Source organism: Bos indicus x Bos taurus, chromosome 18 (assembly GCF_003369695.1).
Source record: "Bos indicus x Bos taurus breed Angus x Brahman F1 hybrid chromosome 18, Bos_hybrid_MaternalHap_v2.0, whole genome shotgun sequence".
In the NCBI taxonomy this organism is placed as follows: Eukaryota; Metazoa; Chordata; class Mammalia; order Artiodactyla; family Bovidae; genus Bos; species Bos indicus x Bos taurus.
In genome coordinates, this window is record NC_040093.1 from 14,064,233 (window position 1) to 14,084,705 (window position 20,473).

General features: G+C 53.9%; 1 protein-coding gene across 5 annotated transcripts; it reads left to right on the forward strand.

Moving 5' to 3' along the window:
* The first annotated feature begins 1,159 nt into the window (after positions 1 to 1,159).
* On the forward strand, positions 1,160 to 20,245 carry XRCC1 (X-ray repair cross complementing 1). Of its 5 annotated transcripts, none has more exons than XM_027515606.1 (17): positions 1,180 to 1,359; positions 2,311 to 2,403; positions 7,994 to 8,104; positions 13,532 to 13,690; positions 14,486 to 14,560; positions 14,657 to 14,762; positions 14,945 to 15,054; positions 15,130 to 15,241; positions 15,446 to 15,704; positions 15,908 to 16,024; positions 17,287 to 17,380; positions 17,522 to 17,657; positions 17,916 to 17,970; positions 18,065 to 18,204; positions 19,349 to 19,439; positions 19,856 to 19,931; positions 20,035 to 20,245. In XM_027515606.1, the coding sequence occupies exons 1-17, from the start codon at positions 1,309 to 1,311 to the stop codon at positions 20,146 to 20,148; spliced, it is 1,899 nt and encodes a 632-aa protein (XP_027371407.1). In that variant the 5' UTR covers positions 1,180 to 1,308; the 3' UTR covers positions 20,149 to 20,245. The 5 variants fall into 5 exon arrangements, with proteins under 5 accessions (XP_027371403.1, XP_027371407.1, XP_027371406.1 ...); XM_027515603.1 differs by having other exon boundaries at positions 1,196 to 1,359; positions 15,136 to 15,241; XM_027515602.1 differs by having other exon boundaries at positions 1,160 to 1,359; positions 14,945 to 15,241; positions 17,919 to 17,970.
* Positions 20,246 to 20,473: the final 228 nt, after the last annotated feature.

Sequence of the window (20,473 nt, forward strand, 5' to 3'; positions counted from 1 at the left end):
GGGGAAGAGGGAACCAGAATCCAAAAGGAGCAGTGGCATCTTGTGCCCACCCCCCTCCTCCATGCAGCCCCAGACATCTGGGCTTCCAACCCTCTCTTCCATCAGGTCCCACTGCCCCGGCCCTAACCCCCTTTTTTTCTAACGTGAAGCCCAAGATCAGAATCAGGTCATTTTGTTTCCTGTAGGGTAGAGCAGCTGCTAGGACTCAGGTACCCTCCCCCTTCTCTCTGTCCCCAAGAGGTGCCCAGTGTGGGTGAGGCTCTTCCTGTGAGTGCCCAGCAAGTCCAGGCTTGTTTTGCGGGGGCATGCATAGCTCATACTCCCTTTTCTGTGTTTGGTCTCTCTCCATTTCTGACGCCACCCCACGACGTACTTGGGTCTCTCAGAGACTGAACAGAGGGGTGCTTGTTCAGGGCATGGGGATGGTAGTGGTCAGATGCCCAAGTTCACATTGGAAAAGTGACGCATGGTTGGAAGCAGTCAAGGCTGGGTGTGTGTCTGGTTCGAGCACATACTTTGTGTTTTATTGAGGCCCTTTACACACTGTCCCAGGGACGGCAGAGCCTGGTGGGCTGATGTCTATGGCGTCGCACAGAGTCGGACACGACTGAAGCGACTTAGCAGCAGTAGCAGCAGCACACACTGTCTCTGCCTCAGGCCTGACCTTCAGGGATCAGAGATTTTCTCGTGTGTGTGTGTGTGTGTGTGTGTGTGTGTGTGTGTGTGTGTGTGTGTGTGTGTGTGTCCGTGTGTGTGTGTGTGTGTGTGTGTGTGTGTGTGTGTGTGTGTGTGTGTGTGTCCGTGTGTGTGTGTGTGTGTGTGTGTGTGTGTGTGTGTCCGTGTGTGTCTGTGTGTGTTGGGCGTGGGGAGGGTAGCCAGCCAGCCAGCCATGGAGGGGATCCTGTTGCGGTAGGCTCCCGGCTTCCTGAAAAAATCCACTCAAGATTGCCGGCCTCTTGTTTTTCAGGCTTCAGTTGGGGCGCTGAGGATGGCGAATTTCTGCTGGGGACCAATCCTGCGGGCCAAGCCGGTTGCTAGGAAGTGACCGGGAGGAGGGGCGAGAGAGCGGTTGGCCAGAGCGAGGCGGGAAAAGCGCGTTGCTAGGGAACTCGGCGCCTCTCGCTGCTCTCCGGAGAGATGAACTAGGCATGCGCACTAGTGACGTAACCGCCGGCGCGCCGCGGTTTGAAAGGCCCGAGCTTCCTGCGCTTGCGCAGTAAAGGCCGCCCGGGGCGCACCCCCTGTGAGCCCCCCAAACTCAGACCTTCGTGCATCTCTTGGGTCAGGCGAAGCCCACACGACGTTGACATGCCGGAGATCCGCCTCCGCCATGTGGTGTCCTGCAGTAGCCAGGACTCGGTGAGGGACTGGCGTGGGGGAGGGTGGAAGTAGTAAAGGAATTCGTCAGCGGGCTCTACAACTTTTGGAGTCTCACAGGTGTTGAAAAATATTCCGTATGCGGGGTGCCAAGAAAGAGCTTTATTGGGGTCCTTAAGAATTGCAGTTTGGGAGACAGGTTCCGGTAAACGGAGTGTTGGCAGAGGGAATCGGGCTTGTGAGGACAGAGGTCAGCAGGTTGTTAAAGTCGTGTGGAGAGAATTCTAATTGACTGTGATACACGGAAAGAAATATTTGGCTTTAAAGAAGAAGCAGTCCTGAGTTACCAGAGGGTAAGGGTCTGACACGTACGTTGAGGTTCTGGCACATATTCTGGATGCCTGTGTGAATACAATAAGTGGTCAAAAGGTCAGATTCCACTGTAGCTGCGACCTGCTTGGTCAGAATTCCTCAGTGGCCCCCCGGTCAATTTTAGAGAACACTTTTAGCAATACGGACTTCATTTTGGTTTTCCATTCACAAAGGGGACTTTGTGGAATTCTAGGAGGGTCATGGGAGAATTTCTGGGAGGCCATAGGGAATTCTGGAGAGATATGGATAGAGGAATTTGCTGAGAGAAAAGGAGGGTGTTTTGCTTCCTGGGAAGGAGCAGAGGTGAATTTCCAGGGGAGAATGTTGGAGGGGACTCGAGGTAGAGTGTGGGGGGATTTATTATTTTAACACTAGAAGGTTTTGTATTGGGGTACAGCCAGATAACAATGTTGTAAGTTTCAGGTGAACAGCAAAGGGACTCACACATACATATACATGTATCCATTCTTCCTGAAACCCCAGAGTGTGGGGGGATTAATAAAGAAACTGAAACCTCGGTGATATCAGAGGGCTTGAGAGAACTCTCAGACTAATCTGAGAGCTGGGGACATAGCTCTAACCTCTGAACCCTAACGTTCACTTTTCTACTCTTCTCTCCAGACCTACTGTGCAGAAAACCTTCTCAAGGCAGACACTTACCGTAAATGGCGGGCAGCCAAGGCGGGTGAGAAGACCATCTCTGTGGTGCTCCAGGTGATTCTGCCAGCTGCCCCCTACCATCTTTTTTTTTTCCCCCCTCTCTGCTGGGTGGCGTGTGGGATCTTAGTTCTCTGACCAGGAACGAAACTGGAGCCCCCTGCCCTGGAAGCTCAGAGTCTTAACTACTGGACCCCCAGAGAAGTCTCCCTCCCTCCATCTCCTTAATAGAAAGCTGGAGGTCCAGGGTCCGGACTCTACTCTGGAGTTAACTGGCAGTGAGCTGAGGCACTGTCTCTTTGGTCCCCACCACCTCACCTGACAATGAGCAGTGTGGTCCCTGTGCCCTTAGCAGAGGAGATGGGTGATGCAAGGACTAGGCCAGGAATGAATCCGTGTGGTCCAGGCAGGTTGCTGCTCTTTTCAGAGCCTTATCATCCTCAGTTGGAAGAGAGTAAACCATTGCCACACATTCTGCTTCTCAAGGCCCTGGGCTTAGGACTGGAAGGTGTCTCATATCATCTAAGGCAATCAACCTCATTTTAAAGATGGGGAAACTGAGGCCTGGGAAGGGCCAAAGTGAAGTGGCCAGTCTTAGTGACCATTGTGGAATGCAGAGTGCTTTGGTACGAGCTTGGTGAAGTTGGAGGGAGCAAAGGGAAAAGGGGAGCTTGACCCAGGATGGTGACAGACTTCCCAACAGGCTCTTCCCATCAGGCATAAGGAACTGGTGGGAGAAGCGAGCTAGCGTGTTCCCAGGGGCTGCCTGGGGGTTGCCCTGCGTGATCTGGCTCTGCAGGGTGTCAGATGGTGTTGGAGCTGTTATCACCCCTCATACATGGCGGTGCTGAGAGCTGAACCCAGTGTGGGTGCTCTAGACACCTTTTTCTTGCTTCTTTGTGTCCATATGTTGACTTCTTTTCTCTTTTATATTTATTCATATTTGGCTGCATTGGGTCTTAGTTACAGCATGTGGGATCTAGTTACCTGGCCAGGGTTGGGAACCTGGGCGCCCTGCATTGGGAGCGTGGAGTCGTATCTACTGAACCTCCTGGGAAGTCACTGTCTTTTTCTTTTTTTAATTTTTGGCCACACCACATGACACTTTGGAGCCTTAGTTCCTCAGCTGCGTATTGAACCTGCCCCCAGCCCCCTGCCCCGTTGGAGGCATGGATTATTAACCACTGGACCACCAGGGAAGTCCTCCACTTCTTGATTTTGGCCGCATTCATCCCTCCAATGTAAGGGTGTTTGGGGAGTGATGCTGGGGACAAGGCCTACCAGATTGTGTTAAATATATTATCGTCTGTCTTACCCTGTGGCTCTGCAAATGTTTTGGTTCATAAACCTTTTTGCAAATTAGAGAGAAGCTAAGAATTCTCCTCCCAGGAATTATACTCAAAGTCACAAGATTTTGTGAGTTATTTTTGGACTTTTAATATTTCATAGTTCCTTAAGGTAGTATAGTCAGAATTATGAGAGCTAATGGTTTATTCAGAGTTACTAATGTTTGGGAATACCCTGGTGGGCCAGTGCTTAGGATTCCACTCCATGCCACGAGGCCCAGGTTCAATGCCCAACTTGGGAAAATGCCCCCCACCCCAGAAAAAAAAACCCTGGCAGTTACCATTCTAAATGCCTCATATGGGTTAGTTCATTGAATCCTTATAAAAATCCCATCACCTCCAATCTATTATTATCCCCTTGTATGATGAAGAAGCTAGGCCCAGAGAGGTTATACAATTCGCCTAGAGCCGGTATTTTCAACTGAGAGAGAGATGCAGGTGGCTGATAAATTAATCTCAGGTGGAATTCAAGTCCCCATCTCTCCCTCTTACTCTCCCTGTGACCTCAGGCAAATGGTTTCATTTCTCAGAAGCTGTTTTCTCATCTGTCCATGGAAGATAATGTGATGGGAGCCCAGGGTTACCGTGAAAATGTGGTGACATAATGTTTTCAGAAGTGCTGTGTCACCATGCAGGTGTTTGTGTAAAGCGGGGGATTCACGTGTGTATTACTGGATGATGTTGCTGGGCTCTTTTATGATCAGGAACATCTCATTTAATTCTGTACCGCTGTTGCAGTGGGAGCAAGAAGAGACAGGAAGTGGGGAGTGAGAGAGCCAGAGGAGCCAGACGAGGCTCAGGCTTCTCTGGCCTGGGAGACCGACGGGGACATGGCAGGACGTAGAGCCGGGGGGCAGTCTGAGAAGGTCATCCGCTGGTTGGATGCCAGCTTTGCCGTGGCTTTGGGACACACAAGGAACAGTATCCAAGGGACAGTTAGGGATTGGGCCTGGAGCTGGAGACAGAGCTGTAAGAGTTGTCAGCGCAGAGACAGGCCCTGGAGACTTGAGGGTGGATGGATTCATTTGTGGCTTCATTCATCGCAGCGCCTTCTGCAGGCCCAGCGCTGTTGTAGGCACATAGTGCCGCAGACATCCCAAGACAAACATCTGACCTGTGGAGATTTTATATTTGCAAGGGAAGACTGACAGATCAGTAAGTCAAACGTATGTCCAATGACGAGCGCTGGGGAGGATGTTACAGTCAGGAGGAATGAGGAATGTCTCCAGTGGGAGAGGAGGCGGTGGCAAGGAGTTTTTTGACTTTAAAAATATATATATTATTTACTTATTTGGCTGAGTTGGGTCTTACTGGTGGCGTGCAGTATCCTTTAGTTGTGGGATGTGGGATGTAGTTCCCTGACCAGGGATGGAACTTGGGTCCCCTGTGTTGGGAGGGTGGGAGTCTCAGCCCCTGGACCACCAAGCAAGTTCCAAGATGTTGAGGTTTTACCACAAGGATTGAAACTGAGGAGTTGGAAAGCACTGTTGGCGTGTAGTCTGGCAGTTGGTCTGAATTTCTCTGCCGGTCATTACCTGTGTGTGACACGTGAGGCATTGATTTTCCTGTCTGCATCTCGGTTTCCCCATCCGTAAGGCTGCGGGAGTTAACTGACCCTTCCTCCCAGTGTGGTCTTGAGGATTCAGTGATGCCCGGCCCAGGAAGAGCTTTGCTCAGCGTGGTAGACAGAATAACAGCCCCCTAAAGGTGTCACAGTCTTCGCTGGTGACTCAGTGGTAAAGAATCTGCCTGCTGATGCAGGAAACACAGGTTCAATCCCTGGGTTGGGAAGATCCCCTGGAGAAGGAAAGAGCAACCCACTCCAGTATTCTTGCCAGGGACGTTGCATGGACAGAGGAGCCCAATGGGCTACAGTCCCTGGGGTGGCAAAGAGCTGGACATGACTGGCCAGCTGAGTGTGCACACACACAAAGTTGTCTGCATCCTAATCCCCAGAACCTATGCATGTGTCCTTTACATGGAGAAAGAGACTTTGTGAGCATATTTAAAAAATACTTATTTGGCGGCATTGAATCTTAGCTGGGGCGTGCGGGATCTTCCGTCTTCGTTGTGTTGTGCGCAGTCCTTTAGCTGGAGCCTGTGAACTCTTAGCTGCAGCTTGTGGGATGTGGTTCCCCGACCAGGGTTCAAACCCAGACCCTCTGCATTGGGAGGGCAGAGTGTTAGCCACTGCACCACCAGAGAAGTCCCTGTAAGGATCTCAAGGAGGGGGGATGGGCCTGGATGAATTGGGGGGAAGCAGTGTCATCACAAGGGTCCTTATCAGGGAAGGAGGGAGACAGGAGAACCAGAGAGGAGCTGTGGGGATGGAAGCAGAGGCTGGAGCGATGCCACTGCTGGCTCTGGAGCTGGAGGAAGGGGCCACCACCGAGGAGGGCAGGGGGCTCTAGAAGCTCAGACAAGATGAGGGAACGATTCTCCCCCAGAATGTCTAGAAGGAAGGCAGCCCAGCTGTCACTGGCTTTAGCCCAGCCTCATGACATCTGGTAAGTTACACAGCTGCTTCCTGTCTCAGTGGCTCGCCTATGAAGTGGAGATAAAGATAGATCCTGGCTCCCAGAGGTGTCGGCGGTCTTACAGGTACTACAGGGCTGCCACACTGTTTACACTTAGGTGCGGCCACAGTGGCTGTGCGTTGCGATGGTTAGCATTCCGTGTCCCGTCAACTCCTTTCAGAAGTGGGGAGCCCCCCCTTCACTCATGAGGAAACTGCAGCTCAGAGAGGTTTTATGTCACCCAGAACTGCACAGCTTGGCAGTGGCAGGGCTGGATTTGAACTCGGGCTGGCCTCCTCACAAGCCCAGGCTCCTTCCTCCGATGTAGGGACGTTCCTGTCTGTAGCAGGGTGCCAGCAGCGTCTCCAGGCCACCTCCCAGCTGGGAGGTGACATTGCAAATTGGGCCATCACATGTTCCTGGCTGTGTGGGGCGGTGGACTAGGAACTTTTGGGGGATCACAGTCACTTCTAATTCTGTGAGCCAAATCAAACAACCCCAGAAACTTTCCAGGTGGTCCAGTGGTTAGGAATCCTTGCAATACAGGGGCTACAGGTGTGATCCCTAGTCCGGGATCTAAGATCCCATGTGCCTTGGAGTAACTAAACTCGGTCATCCAAACAAAGGATCCTACAATGAAGATCCCCAGTGTCGCAACTGAGACCCAAGTTAGCCAAATAAATAAATAATAATATTAAAAGCCCCAGGATAGAAAGTAGGAGATTGCTTCAGCCCCTGTAGCTGCCTCCACGCCCACATGACTTTCTATGCGTTTACGTCAGATGGGACTGTCAGAGACTTTGGGGGAAGACCTCCTACAGTCAGTTCTTGTTTTTGGCCGTGCCGGGTCTTCACTGCTTTAGCGTGGCCTTCCTCTAGTTGCAGCCAGCAGGGTCTACTCTCTAGTTGCAGTGAGTGGGCTTCTCATTGCAGCGGCTTCTCTTGTTTCGGAGCACGGGACACAGGCTTCAGTAGTTACGGCACATGGGTCAGCAGTTGCACCTTATGGGCTCTAGAGCACAGGCTCAGTAGTTTTGGCTCATGGGCTTAGTTGCTCTGTGGCATGTGGAATCTTCCCGAGCCAGGGGTCAAACCCCTACACTGGCAAGCGGACTCTTATCCCCCGAGCCACCAGGGAAATTCAGTTCTTTCCTTCTTTTAACAAATAATCATTGAGCAGTGACTAATAACACTTCCTGACTGGTAGCTACAGGGTGCCTGCTGTATGCCATGCCCTGTGAATGTGGTATTTATGTGCATAATCCTACATAGGGTGATCATCCCCACTTTACAGATGAGGAAACTGAGGCTCCAAGAGCTGAGCTGACAAGGCCCTATAGCTAGGGAGTGGCAGAGATGGGACTCAAACCCAGAGTCCGTGGTGAGCCAAACCAGACCAGGCCCCTACCCTCGGAGCATCCATGGGATCCTGTGTGATTGCTGGCAGGGGCAACTGGTGTGCCCTTTGTCTGCATAGCACCGCCAAGGAGAGCTCCGTGGTGCCAGGTCAGAAGCTGGTCAGGCAGAGTCTGGTGGAGCCGGCAACGTGGGTGCCGGGTTGTAGACAATTGGTCAGCGTCTGTTTTCCAACTCTGACTCCACATCCTGTGCTGTGTACAGGGGACACAGTGGCAGCCTGCAGCCCTGCTCCCTCTGTCACTGAGTTGACTTGGCAACGAGACAAGGTGGCCCGGATGGGGGTCGTCCATCTTCTGAGGTCCCACAGGGAAGCCAGGTGGGGCGCGGGACAGAGCGGCACTGACCTGGGCCTTGCCTCCCCTGCAGTTGGAGAAGGAGGAACAGATCCACAGCGTGGACATCGGGAATGACGGCTCGGCCTTCGTGGAGGTACTGGTGGGCAGCTCGGCCGGAGGTGCCGGGGAGCAGGACTATGAGGTGAGCTGGGCCTTGAGGTGTGCCCCCCACTGATCCCTGCCCCAGATGCCCCCATTGCCACCTCAGGGTTTCCTAGCCCCTGGGCCACCTCAGCCCTTCAGAGGAGCCCAGGGCTCAAAGAGATAAAGAGCCAACCCAGGTGATAAGCTGTGTGCCAAAACGGCATCACAGTTGCAGAAAGAACCAAAGGCACCTCTGTGTTTTACGACTCAGGCATCTTAGTGGCTCAGCTGGTAAAGAATCTGCCTGCAATGCAGGAGGCCCAGGTTCAATCTCTGGGTCGAGAAGATACCCTGGAGGAGGGCATGGCAACCCACTCCAATATTCTTGGGCTTCCCAGGGGGCTGAGTGGTAAAGAATCTGCCTGCAATGCAGGAGACCCAGGTTCAATCCCTGGATCAGGAAGATCCACTGGAGAAGGGAATGGCAACCCACTCCAGTGTTCCTGCCTGGAGAATCCTATGGACAGAGGAGCCTGGCAGGTTACAGTCCATAGGGTCGCAGAGAGTCGGACAGGACCGAGCAACTAACACTTTCCCTTTCCCTGCTTGAGAGCAAAACTGCTTTTATCTGGTCCCAGAACTTCTCCAAGATGTCCCGGCAAATTGACATTCCAAATTGCTTGGGGCGCCTCTGTGAGCTACTTGATTCGTGACAAAAGTGTATGAGTCTCTTGCTGTATTACGAATATTTTAAATGTTGACCCAATCCCTTTTTTTTAAATGAGTTAAATTAATGCAAGCAGGACTGGGGAGATCATAATGAGCCAGCTGGTGAGTCAGCCAAATGTTTTGGGGAAAAATAAACATATTGTGGGAGAAGGCAATGGCACCCCACTCCAGTACTCTTGCCTGGAAAATCCCGTGGGTGGAGAAGCCTGGTGGGCTGCAGTCCATGGGGTCGCTAAGAGTCGGACACGGCTGAGCGACTTCCCTTTCACTTTTCATTTTCATGCATTGGAGAGGGAAATGGCAACCCACTCCAGTATTCTTGCCTGGAGAATCCCAGGGACAGGGGAGCCTGGTGGGCTGCCATCTTTGGGGTCGCACAGAGTCGGTCACGACTGAAGCCACTTAGCAGCAGCAGCAGCAGCAAACATATTGTGAAAAAGAGAGTTTATAATTTTAAGTGAATGAATCTGTTTTCTATAAGAAATGGTCTTTTCCTCGCAGTGAGAAATTGTTTTTAATTGAGGTATATTTTGTGTATAATAAAACGCACAGGTCATTGTTCTGACAGATGTACATACCTGGGTAACCATCCCCCAGATTGAGACATAAAACACTGGACTTCCCTGGTGTTCCAGCAGTTCAGACTCTGCCTTCCATTGCAGAAGTCCTGGGTTCGATCCCTGGTTGGGGAACTAAGGCCCCACATACTTTGGAGTGTGCCCCCCAAAAAAGAAAAGAAAAATGACACAGAGCATCACCGGCCTACCTGCAAGCTCCCTCGTGTCACTTGGGTCACTTCTCCCACCCTCAGCTCAGGCCACCACACCTCTTTTCTGTCACTGCAGACTAGTTTTGCCTCTCCTAGAATTACATATAAGTGGCGTTACAGTATGCGGTCTTCAGGTATTTCTGTGTGTGTGGCTGGCTTCTTTTGCTCTATACTGGTTTTTGAGGGTCTAACATATTGTGTGTAGGTTAGCGGCCTGTTCCGCCTTATTGCTGAGAAGTTTCACTGGAAGCGGAGATCTCAACGTGTTCCTCCATTCTCTTGTTGACGGGCCTCTGGACTGTGGCCACTTTTTGGTGGCTATTTTTGTCCGCACCTCGCGGCTTTCAGGATCTTAGTTCTCCAGGCAGGGATTGAACGCAGACCCCAGGAGTGCAAAGTGCAAAGGAGTGAAAGTGCAAAGTCCCCTCAACACTAGACCGCCAGGGAACTCCCCGCCACTTTTTGATTATTATGAACACAACTGCTGTGAACCTTCTTGTACAAGCCTCTGGATAGAGATCTCTTTGGGGTAAATACTTAAAAGAGTTGAATTGCAGTGTCTTCAGGTAGATCTCTGTTTTAACCTTATTGGAAAAGTGAAAGTGAAGTCGCTCAGTCATGTCCGACTCTTTGCGACCCCATGGACGGTAGCCTACCAGGCTTCGCAGTCCATGGGATTTTCTAGGCAAGAATACTGGAGTGGGCTGCCATTTCCTTCTCCAGGGGATCTTCTCGACCCAAGGATCAAAGCCAGGTCTCCTGCACTGCAGACAGACGCTTTACCATCTGAGCCACCAGGGAAGCCCAGACTACAGCTTCTAGTATTGTGGTGGTTTAGTCACTAAAGTCGTGTCCGACTCTTGCAACCCCGTGGACTGTAGCCTGCTAGGTTCCTCTGTCCATGGGATTCTCCAGGCAAGAATACTGGAGTGGGTTGCCATTTCCTTCTGCAGCCTTATTAGAAATGGATAGTTTTCCGGAGTGGCTTATTCCATTTTACATTCCCTTCAGCAGTATATGGGCTCCACACCCTTATTTATACTTGATGTTGCCAGTCTTTATTTATGTCGCTGGGCCAGGTCTTAGTTGTGGTCATATGTGGCATGCAGGATCTAGTTCCTTGACCAGGGATCAAACCCAGGCTCCTTGCATTGGAAGTGCAGAGTCCTAGCCACTGGACCACCAGTGAGGTCCTGCCAGTCTTTTAAATGAATATGTGTGTTGAATTTTATCAAGTACTTTTTCCATCATGCAAGGTACATTCCAACCAGTGAGGTTTTCCTTGAACACACATTCTTATTCTAAAGGTTCTAGGGGATTCCCTGGTGGTCCAGTGGTTAGGATAGGAGGGCATGGCAACCCACTCCAGTATTCTTGCCTGGAGAGTCCCATGGGCAGAGGAGCCTGGAAGGCTACGGTCCATAGGATCACGAAGAGTCGGACATGAGTGAAGTGACTTAGTTAGCATGCACACGTGGCGGCCCAGTGTTTACGATGCCACTGTCATTGCCAGGGGCCCAGATTCAATCCATCTCTGGTTGGGGAACTAAAATCCCACAGGCTGTGCAGTGTGATGAAAAATAACAATAATAAAATAAAGGTTTTATAAGGTGCGAAAAGGCAAATTGATGGCACGTTATGTTTTAAAGAGTTTATTTAAGCCGACAACTTGAATCAAAAACTAGGTAGCCAAAACTAAAAAATTATTAGAGGTGCTTTGTGGGTGGGCTAGGACAAAGGTTTTTAGAGCGAAAACAGGAAAGCAGAGCAGAGCAATTATGTAATTGGCTTGAGCGTGAACTTTTTAAATTAATCATTTTTATTGGGCTACAGTTCCTTTCCAATGTTGTGTTAGTCTCCACTGTGCAGCAAAGTGAATCAGCTGCACGTGCACACATATCCCCTCCCTCCTGGATTTCCTCCCCATTGAGGTCAGCACAGAGCCCTGAGTGCAGCGCCCTGCGCTGTACAGAAGGATCTCATCAGCCAGCTCTGCCCGAAAGGGTATCAGGAGGATACGCGTGTCGGTCCCAATGTCCCAGTCCACCCCACCTCCCTGGAGCTTAAACGATTGCCTTACTTGGGAAAATCAAGGGACTTGGCTGTTCATGATTAGTTGATTACATTTTCTTATATTTGAGTTCATCGACTCTTGCTTAAATTTTGATTGATTTACTGAAGCTACCTAAGGCGTTAGAGTCACCCAGTCTAATGGCCTCCTTGTTTAAAATTTTACATAAAATCAACCATCTTTGGGGCAATTAAAGATGCCTTTCTTCCTGAGTTGGAGCTCATGCTTTGAACTCCCTGTTCTCCCTGTTCACATCACGTTGTTGTTCAGTCACTAAATCCCTTCTGACTCTTTTCAACCCTATGGACTGCGGCACTCCAGGCTTCCCTGTTCTTCACTGTCTCCCAGAGATTGCTCAAACTCTTTTCCATTGAGTTGGTGATGCCATCCAACCACCTCATCCTCTGTCACCCACTTCTCCACTTGCCCTCAGTCTTTCCCAGCATCAAGGTCTTTTCCACCGAGTTGGCTGTTTCTATCAGGTGGCCAAAGTATTCCTGCCGTGTAGAACCCTTTGATTCAATCAGGCTCTGTGTCACCTGAAGTCAGTAACAAGGCAGACACCAACATGAGTGCCACCCACTGTATCAGTCAGGGTCCCACCAGGAGGCAGAAATCACACCAGTTAGTTTAACAGAGAGAATTAATATAAAGAATTAGTAACTAAGTATTGAACTAAAGAGGCCAGAAGACACAGGTAGAACACAGAAGCAACTGCTGGGAGCAGCCACCACCCTTAGGGTTGGAGGAACAAAAGGAAGAGGTTGGAATTGTTGAAATGTGGGTGTTTTGAAGCTTGGAGGTGAACCCTTGGGGCTAAAACTCAGATCCTGAGGAGGGGGTGATCCCTAGCTGGTTCTGGTCTACCCTGAGAATGTGCGGTGAGGCTAGTTCTGCAGGTCCTGGGATGCTGCAAACTGAATTCACTTGTGCAACTCCCCCCACCCACCCCCCACCCCCAACCTCCCGGGAAGAACTGCTGCACAAGCGGCAGCAAAGCACACCTGAGATGCTGCCCACCTGATCTGCAAGAATCCACCTCCCTTCTTCAGCCTTGCAGCCTCTCTCTCTCTCTCTCTCTAGCTCCCCCTGCTGGCGGAGACTGACAAGGAGCAGCTGTCAATTAGAAATGTCTCCAGCATCCCAGAGCTGAGACACCAGTGTGGAATTTTTTTTTAATATAAAAAAAAGTTTTTTAAATTTTTTCTTCTTTTTGATTTTTCCATTATATTCCTTTATTATTTTATATATTTGATTTTTTTATTTTTCAAAGATGGGTCTGAACTGAGAAACAGTCAAAAAAATTTTTAAATTGATTAATTTATTTGTTTGGCTGTGCCAGGTCTTAGTCATGACACACTAAGATCTTCAGTCTTCATTACAGTACGTGGGATCCAGTTCCCTGACCAGGGATCGAACCCAGGCCCCCTGCATTGGGAATGCAGTCTTAGCCACTGGGCCGCCAGGGAAGTCCAGAGACAGTCAATTAATAGTGGGTGTGTCTCCCCTACTCTTTGGTTTCTGGGCTGTTCCTTCGGGCCCTAACACTTCCCTTCTGCTCCCTCAGTTGTGCATTTCTGAAAAGTCATTGTGAATATCCTCTGCTGGGGCCTGCCGATCTGGGAGGGTTCCCAAGGCTGTGCAGCCCTCTGCATGTCCAGATATGGAAGACTCTGGAGGAATTTAGAGAAGGGTGGTTCAGGTCTGGGAGTAGAAGGATCCCTCTGGGGCCTGTGTCAGGGATGACCGACAGGACACCCAGGAAGAAGAGAAGCGTCTGAAAGCCTTGAGCGCTGAGGTAGAGCTGGGTCTGGAGACCCCCTAGTCTCTGCTCAGGCCCCTGCGCTCTTCCATTCCCTAGGAGGTGTCATTGCCACCAGCCAGGCCTGGTCCTTAGCCACTCTGCCTTTTCCCAGGTCCTTCTGGTCACCTCGTCTTTCATGTCCCCTGCCGAGAGTCGCAGTGGCTCAAACTCCAACCGCGTTCGTATCTTTGGGCCTGACAAGCTGGTCCGGGCAGCAGCAGAGAAGCGCTGGGACCGAGTCAAAATTGTCTGCAGCCAGCCCTACAGCAAGGTACCCAGGGTGGGAGCAGGGTCCTTGGTCCCGCACCACGGGAGAGGCGAGAGGCTGATACTGAGTCCCCGAGGGCTGGGAGGGCCGGACAGTCCTCCTCCCCGGGGAATTACAAGGAGGCTGGGCCCCTGCGTTCTCTAAAATTGGCTTTCCGGCCTCCCCATATAGGAATCTTGGCTTCCTGCAGGGAGATTGGGAAGGGTGACCTGCAAGGTCTCACGAGAATTGGGAGGGGGATCTGCTGACTTGTGGGAGATGTGTGGCTTCTTAGAGCGGGGCCTCAGAGTTAGCATCGTGAGATCTGGAGTCAGAACGCTGGTTTAAAACCTGGCTGCTGCACTCCTTAGCTCTGTGATCTCAGGCTAGTGACTTCACCTTTCTGGCCATCCTGGGATCCAGGATCCTTCCATCTCATGGTTCTGCATCCATCCAGCAGAGGAGGAAAGAGCCGGGAGCATTTCTGACTCACGGAAGTGGCACGCGGCCCTCCTTCCCATTCCTTGGGCAGGAAATTGGCAGGCAGGGTGGATTTGCCTAGACACCCTGCAGCCTTTGGCAGTTGCTCTGAGGCTCAAGGGCTGAGCATGTAAAGGGCTTTGTGCTGAACCTGACCCCAAGTTAGGGTTCAGTGACAGCTTGTGGTTATTATCCTTGTCATGATCAACCAGGCAGCTCCCCAGATGTGTGTATCCATTGGAGGGAAAGAGTCAGGAAGGGGTTTCTCTAAACGAAAGGGATGGGGGCCAAGCCTTTGTCCTTGGCCAGACTCCCTGACTCCCACCCTTCCTCTCCCAGGATGCCCCCTATGGCCTGAGTTTTGTACGGTTTCACAGCCCCCCAGACAAAGACGAGGCCGAGGTCTCATCCCAGGTAAGCTCTGCCTGCCCCTGCCCAGAGCCTTCTCCCGACCTCTTCACCCTCACCTGCCAACAGCCCTCCCACTGCACTGACCTTGTGGGACCTTAGAAGGTGACCAAGCTCGGCCAGTTCCGTGTGAAGGAGGAGGATGAGAGTGCTAGCTCCCTGAAACCTGGGGCTCTCTTCTTCAGTCGTATCAACAAGACACCCCCAGGTGAGGACGGAAAGCCTGGGTCCTGAGCAAGTAAAGGCTGGGGGCCTGGATCCTGGGCCTGAGGGAGTGGGGGCTGGGGCCTGGACCCTTGGTCACTGCTGGGTCTTGGGAACAACACTTTGTGACCCAGAAGGCCTGAGGGTCCAGCCCCCTCATCCTGGATCCACTCTCCCCCTCTGCAGTGGCAGCCAGTGACCCGGCAGGACCCAGCTATGCAGCGGCTACACTGCAGGCCTCCAGCGCCGCCTCCTCAGCCTCCCCGGCCTCCAAGGCAGCAGGCAGCGCCTTCAAGGTGAGATCACCAGACCCTGGGGGAGCGGAAAAGGAGGAGAGGAGCTGGAGGCCTCAGCACAACCCACCCCCTAAGCCTCAGGAGTCCCCCAAAGGCAAGAGGAAGCTGGATTTAAACCAAGAAGAAAAGAAGACCCCCAGCAAACCATCAGCTCAGCCCTCACTCCCTGCCCTCAAAAGACCCAAATGTGAGCAAACTGGATTCCTTGTTCCCACAGAGGGTCCGAGGGTGGAGGGGCGGGGATCCTGGGTCTGAGGGAAGAGGGCCTGGGGGTCTGAACTCCTGGGTCTGAGAGAGGAGGTGCTGGGAGCCTGAACTCCTGGGTGTGAAAGAGGAGGGGGGGGGTGTAGCCCTACATTTTCTAACTGAATCCACTCTCTGGCTTCCCCAGTGCCAGCTCCTGCCCGTACCTCAGCCACTCCCCGCACCCCTGCCCCAGCACGAGGGGCAGCACCAGGGAAGCCCCAAGGAGAAGGCGCTGAGCCCAAGGCCCCCCGCACAGGCCCGCAGGAGCTGGGGAAGATCCTCCAGGGTGTGGTGGTGGTGCTGAGTGGCTTCCAGAACCCCTTCCGCTCGGAGCTCCGGGACAAGGCCCTTGAGCTGGGGGCCAAGTATCGACCGGACTGGACTCCAGACAGCACGCACCTCATGTAGGCCCGCGTCCCCTCCCGTCACTCCCCACTGCCCCTTCTCCGACTTTTCCATCTGCTCCGTCCTGCTGTCACCTCGCCTCTCTGTATCCTCTGCCTCTTGTTCTCTTTCTTTTCCTCCCTCCGCCCCTCTGTCTCTCTCCCGTGCCCCTTGTCTCTTTGCCTTTGCCGCTCAGACCGCCCTCCATTCTGCTCCCCACCAGCTGTGCCTTTGCCAACACCCCCAAGTACAGCCAGGTCCTCGGCCTCGGAGGCCGAATCGTGCGCAAAGAGTGGGTGCTGGATTGTCACCGCATGCGGCGGCGGCTGCCCTCACGGAGGTGAGGCCTCTCTGCACACGTGTGGTTTACACACGCACACGCACACCCCAACCCTGCCCCTCATCCCCGTGCCGGGCAGCGCCAGGCATCTGGGGAGAAATGAGGCTGTGGCCTGCCAGCCCGGAGTCAGCCGACTTCCCAGAGGAGGAGGGGCAGGGCTGGGAGATGGGGAGGAGAGGGAGGGCGTCCCCAGGGGTCCCAGGAGGGCTCTGGGAAGTCTGCTTAGCAAGGGAAAAGGCTGCAGGCTGGAGAAACAGCGTTCACAAAGGCTCAGGGTGGAGAATGAAGTGTTGGGACCTGTTGACATTCATTCATCTGAAACCCCTGTGCGGTGTCAGGCTGGGCTGCCCACCGCTGGACCCCAGACATCGGTCCCTCCTTTTGAGAGCCTGTGACTTTGATGAGGGGCCAGACTTATTGTGAAATACTTTGGAGGGCCCACAGGGACAATGGCAGTGAGCCAGGGTTCTTCAAGGAGGAGAAGAGGTTTGCCAGGCTGAGCAGAGGCAGGAGCCGAGGCTGGGTCAGCCTGGCGTCTGTCGGGAGGAGGGGCTCCCTTAGCAGTCTGAGCCCCTGGACCACCAGGGAAGGCCCCACCACTGTAAGCCTTCTGAGTCTTCCCACGAGCCAGGGCTCTACAGTGAGGGTGACTTACCAGAAAAGGGTGTCACCAGGCTGGAAACAACCATATCACGTGCAGAAGGGTCTTAACGTGGGGGCCAGGGCAGCACCGCCAGCAGGCTCACTTGCTTCTGCTGCGTGCGCACTCTGCCCTGGATTTGGGGCCGCTCGATCTCTCTGGGCCTCCATTTCCTCATCTGTAAAATGGGGCTAAAAATAGCACCTGCTTCAGGATTCAGCGACTCTGAACCTGTCAAGTGTTGGCAACAGTGCCTGGCACATAGGGAATTTGCTTTTGAGATTTTCCCCTTAATCAGTAGACATTCTAATGAGAAACTGACTTTGATGCTTTAAGGAGAGAATTATTTCTGATTTCTTTTGTTTGTTTATGAAATGAGACATTTCTTCCCTCACAGGGAGGGGAAACCAGGGATTGCTGTGGTCTATGGTGTGGGTGGCTGAAGGTCCACGGGGCCCTTCTGGAGCTGGGAGAAGGGGCAGACCAGGAGGGAGACCACAACTGCACCCTGAGGATTTGTTTATTGATAGTAAATTCCAGTGCCTGCTGCTTCTTAAGCCCCCTCCCCACCTCCCCTGGAGGACATGTCTGCTGTTGGTCTGAGGCCCAATCCCTCCCCCAGGTACCTCATGGCTGGGTCAGGCTCGAGCAGCGAGGACGAGGGGGGCTCTCACAGCGGCGGCAGTGGGAATGAAGCCCCCAAGGCTCCCCGAAAGGTCCATGTCCCCTGCCCGGCATGGGGGAGGGTGGAGTCGGGGGGACATGGTACCCCAAACTCTCTACTCCTGTCTCCTGCGGGCACACACTCACACCCTCATTGCCCCTTCCCTCCTCCCTGACCCACCCTCCCTCTTCAGCGCCCCCAGACCAAAGCCAAGCCCCCTCAGGCAGCAGGACCTAGCTCACCCCAGAGACCCCCAACCCCAGAAGAGACCAAACCAGCCTCACCAGGGGCCCAGGAAGATAATGACGACACTGAGGCGGAGCAGTCAGGTCAGAGTCTGAGGGAGGAGCCGCTGAAGACCCAGACTCCCTCATCTAAAAGGGGAAGGAGTTCCAAGTCTGAGCTCCTGGGTCCAGCGAGATGGGGCTGGATCCCAGACAGTGGATCTGGGGGGCGGGGGGGAGGCTGCCTCCTCACCCCCAACTGAATCTGGGGGCCGATTGAGTTGGGTGTTGGGACACCCCACCTGTGCTCAGGTGTGAGGCTGGGAGGTAGAGGCCTCAAGCCGACTAAGCGTCTGCTCACAGAAGGACAGGACAACGGGGCAGAAGACTCTGGGGACACCGAGGACGAGCTGAGAAGGTAGGGTGGGGCTGGGTGGTCGGGGTGGCCCCGACCTTGGGTGGAGGGGGAGCCGGTCTCCACGCTCCTTCCCCACCCTCCTTGGCCTCCCCAGGGTGGCCGAGCAGAAGGAAGAAAGGCAGCCCCCTGGTCAGGAGGAGAATGGTGAGGACCCGTACGCGGGATCCACAGATGAGAACACGGACCACGAGGGCCCCCCGGAGTCTCCCGACCTGCCAGTTCCCGAGCTCCCAGGTAGGAACCCCTCCTCCCGATGTGGGGTTTGCCCTGTCACTTGTCTGAGGTGACTTGCCCCAGGCCCCCCGGGATGGCCGCTGCCCACTCTGACTTGTCTCCCAGGCTCCTCGTCCTCCTCCCTGACCTTTGCCACCTCCGTATCCTCTCAGGCCTGTTCCCTTCCTGTCAGCATCCTTTTTTGTCTGTCCCGTCCTGACTTCCGCTGTGACCATCTCCCTCACAGCCCAGCCGCCCGCCAGACCCCCTTTAGCTTCTCACTCCCTGACAACAGGGGCCTCCCACTCCCTTGGCTTCAAGACCAACCCGGGGGCTTTAAGAATCTGCAGGTACCCCAGCTGCACCCCCGGGTTCAGCTTTGTCGGTGAGGGGTGGGGCTCAGGGAATACAGATGCACCGATCTCTGTTGGGACCCGCCTTGCTATTCATCACCCCAGACGTGGGGGCAGGCGGAGCCTCTTCTGGTCAAGAATGAAAGGAGAGGGACTCCCCAGGTGGTCCAGTGGTTAACACTCCAGGTTTCCTGTGCAGGGGGCTCAGGTTTGATCCCTGGTCAAGGAACTAAGATCCCGTGTGTGGCGTGGCGCAGCCAAAAGAGAATGAAAGGAGAGCCGGACAGTCAGAGGCTCTGAGTGGAGGTGAGGGTCTGTGGCCACCGGAAAAAGCCATTTCCACCTGGCTCCTCACAAGTGATGGGCAGGAACATACTCTGATCCTCCTCCAAAGCCCCAAACGTGACCTTGGCAACTTAACAGAAAATCATGTTAAACTGGAACGAAGAGCCACCCCGAAGGGCAGCGCCAGAGAAGGCACTGGTTAAAAGGAGTGGGCCAGCCAGTCGAGGAAGTGGCAGGATGTGAAATTTCCAACCCAGACCAAGTTAAGGAACTGACTGACCTGGTGTAAGAAACACATTGCCACTAATAGTATCTTTTACCATCAATGTAAAACAAAACCCCGTTAGGCCTCTCTAGAACCACTGCTTGTCAGGGATGGCTTCTGAGAGTGTCCACGGACATTCCTCACCCCATCCAGCCGCTGCGCCTGCCTTCTTGTCCAGTCTGAGTGTCTCGTGGCTCCTGGCTGGCACCCCGGGACTCCAGGGGTTCACGTTGGCTCTCCCCGCCCCATCTCTCCCCTGCAGACTTTTTCCAGGGCAAACGCTTCTTCCTTTACGGGGAGTTCCCAGGGGACGAGCGGCGGACGCTCAGCCGCTATGTCACAGCCTTCAACGGGTCAGTCTCCAGGGGCGGGGGGTGGGGGGGTGAAAGGTCATGGGGAAGATGGAGAAGGAATGTACCCTGAGGGTCGACACAGGCTGTGGAGCTCCGTGCCAGCCCTGCTCGCTGTGCTGGGGCCCTGGATGCATAGCTTCCCACACCACACCCCCAAACTCCCCACCCCCGACCCCTTGACCCCCATTTCCTCTTCTCTAAAGTGAGGCTCCTCACCGCCCTTATGAAAGGATTGGTGCTGGCAGGAGCTGGCGGTTTCATGGATACGGCGAGCCTGGCACGTGGGAGTGGGGGACCCACGGGTGGCCCACAGGGGCGATGGGTGGGCATGGAGAGAGGACGGCCTCAGAGTGGTTGGGGAGGAGGGCGTCAAGAGAAGGGGCGCCGATTCTCCGCCTCTTCGCGTCTCCCGCCAGGGAGCTTGAGGACTACATGAGTGAGCGGGTCCAGTTTGTGATCACCGCGCAGGAGTGGGACCCCAGCTTTGAGGAGGTGAGTGCTGGAGGGGCAGGGAGAGGAGGCCCCGCCTGCCCCAGCACATCCCCCAGCCCCTCCTGGCTGACACGTTCCTGCCACTGCCCCCCGCCCCTTGCAGGCCTTGACGGACAACCCCTCCCTGGTGTTCGTCCGCCCCCGCTGGATCTACAGTTGCAACGAGAAGCAGAAGTTACTTCCCCACCAGCTCTACGGGGTGGTGCCCCAGGCGTGAAATGTGTGTGCACACACATGGACGCATACACACACGCACATACGTGCACGCATACACACACACCCACACGAGTTTAATAAAGGAGACTTTGCTTGGAGCAGCTGCCCCTCCGCTCGCGCCTCTGAGAACCCCCTCAGGCTCCCTGCTTTCTGTCTCAGGTTCAGTTCCACTCGCCTCTGAAGGCCGGGTCTGTGGGCCACCTGATGGCTCCTGTCCTGGAGTCTGCGGAAGAGCTCTCTGTCCGGGGCCTGGTTGGGGAGGAGCTCCTTGTTACTGTCCCTGGTGCCTCCCCGCTTTGGCAGCAGGTGGCAGGGGATTGGGAATC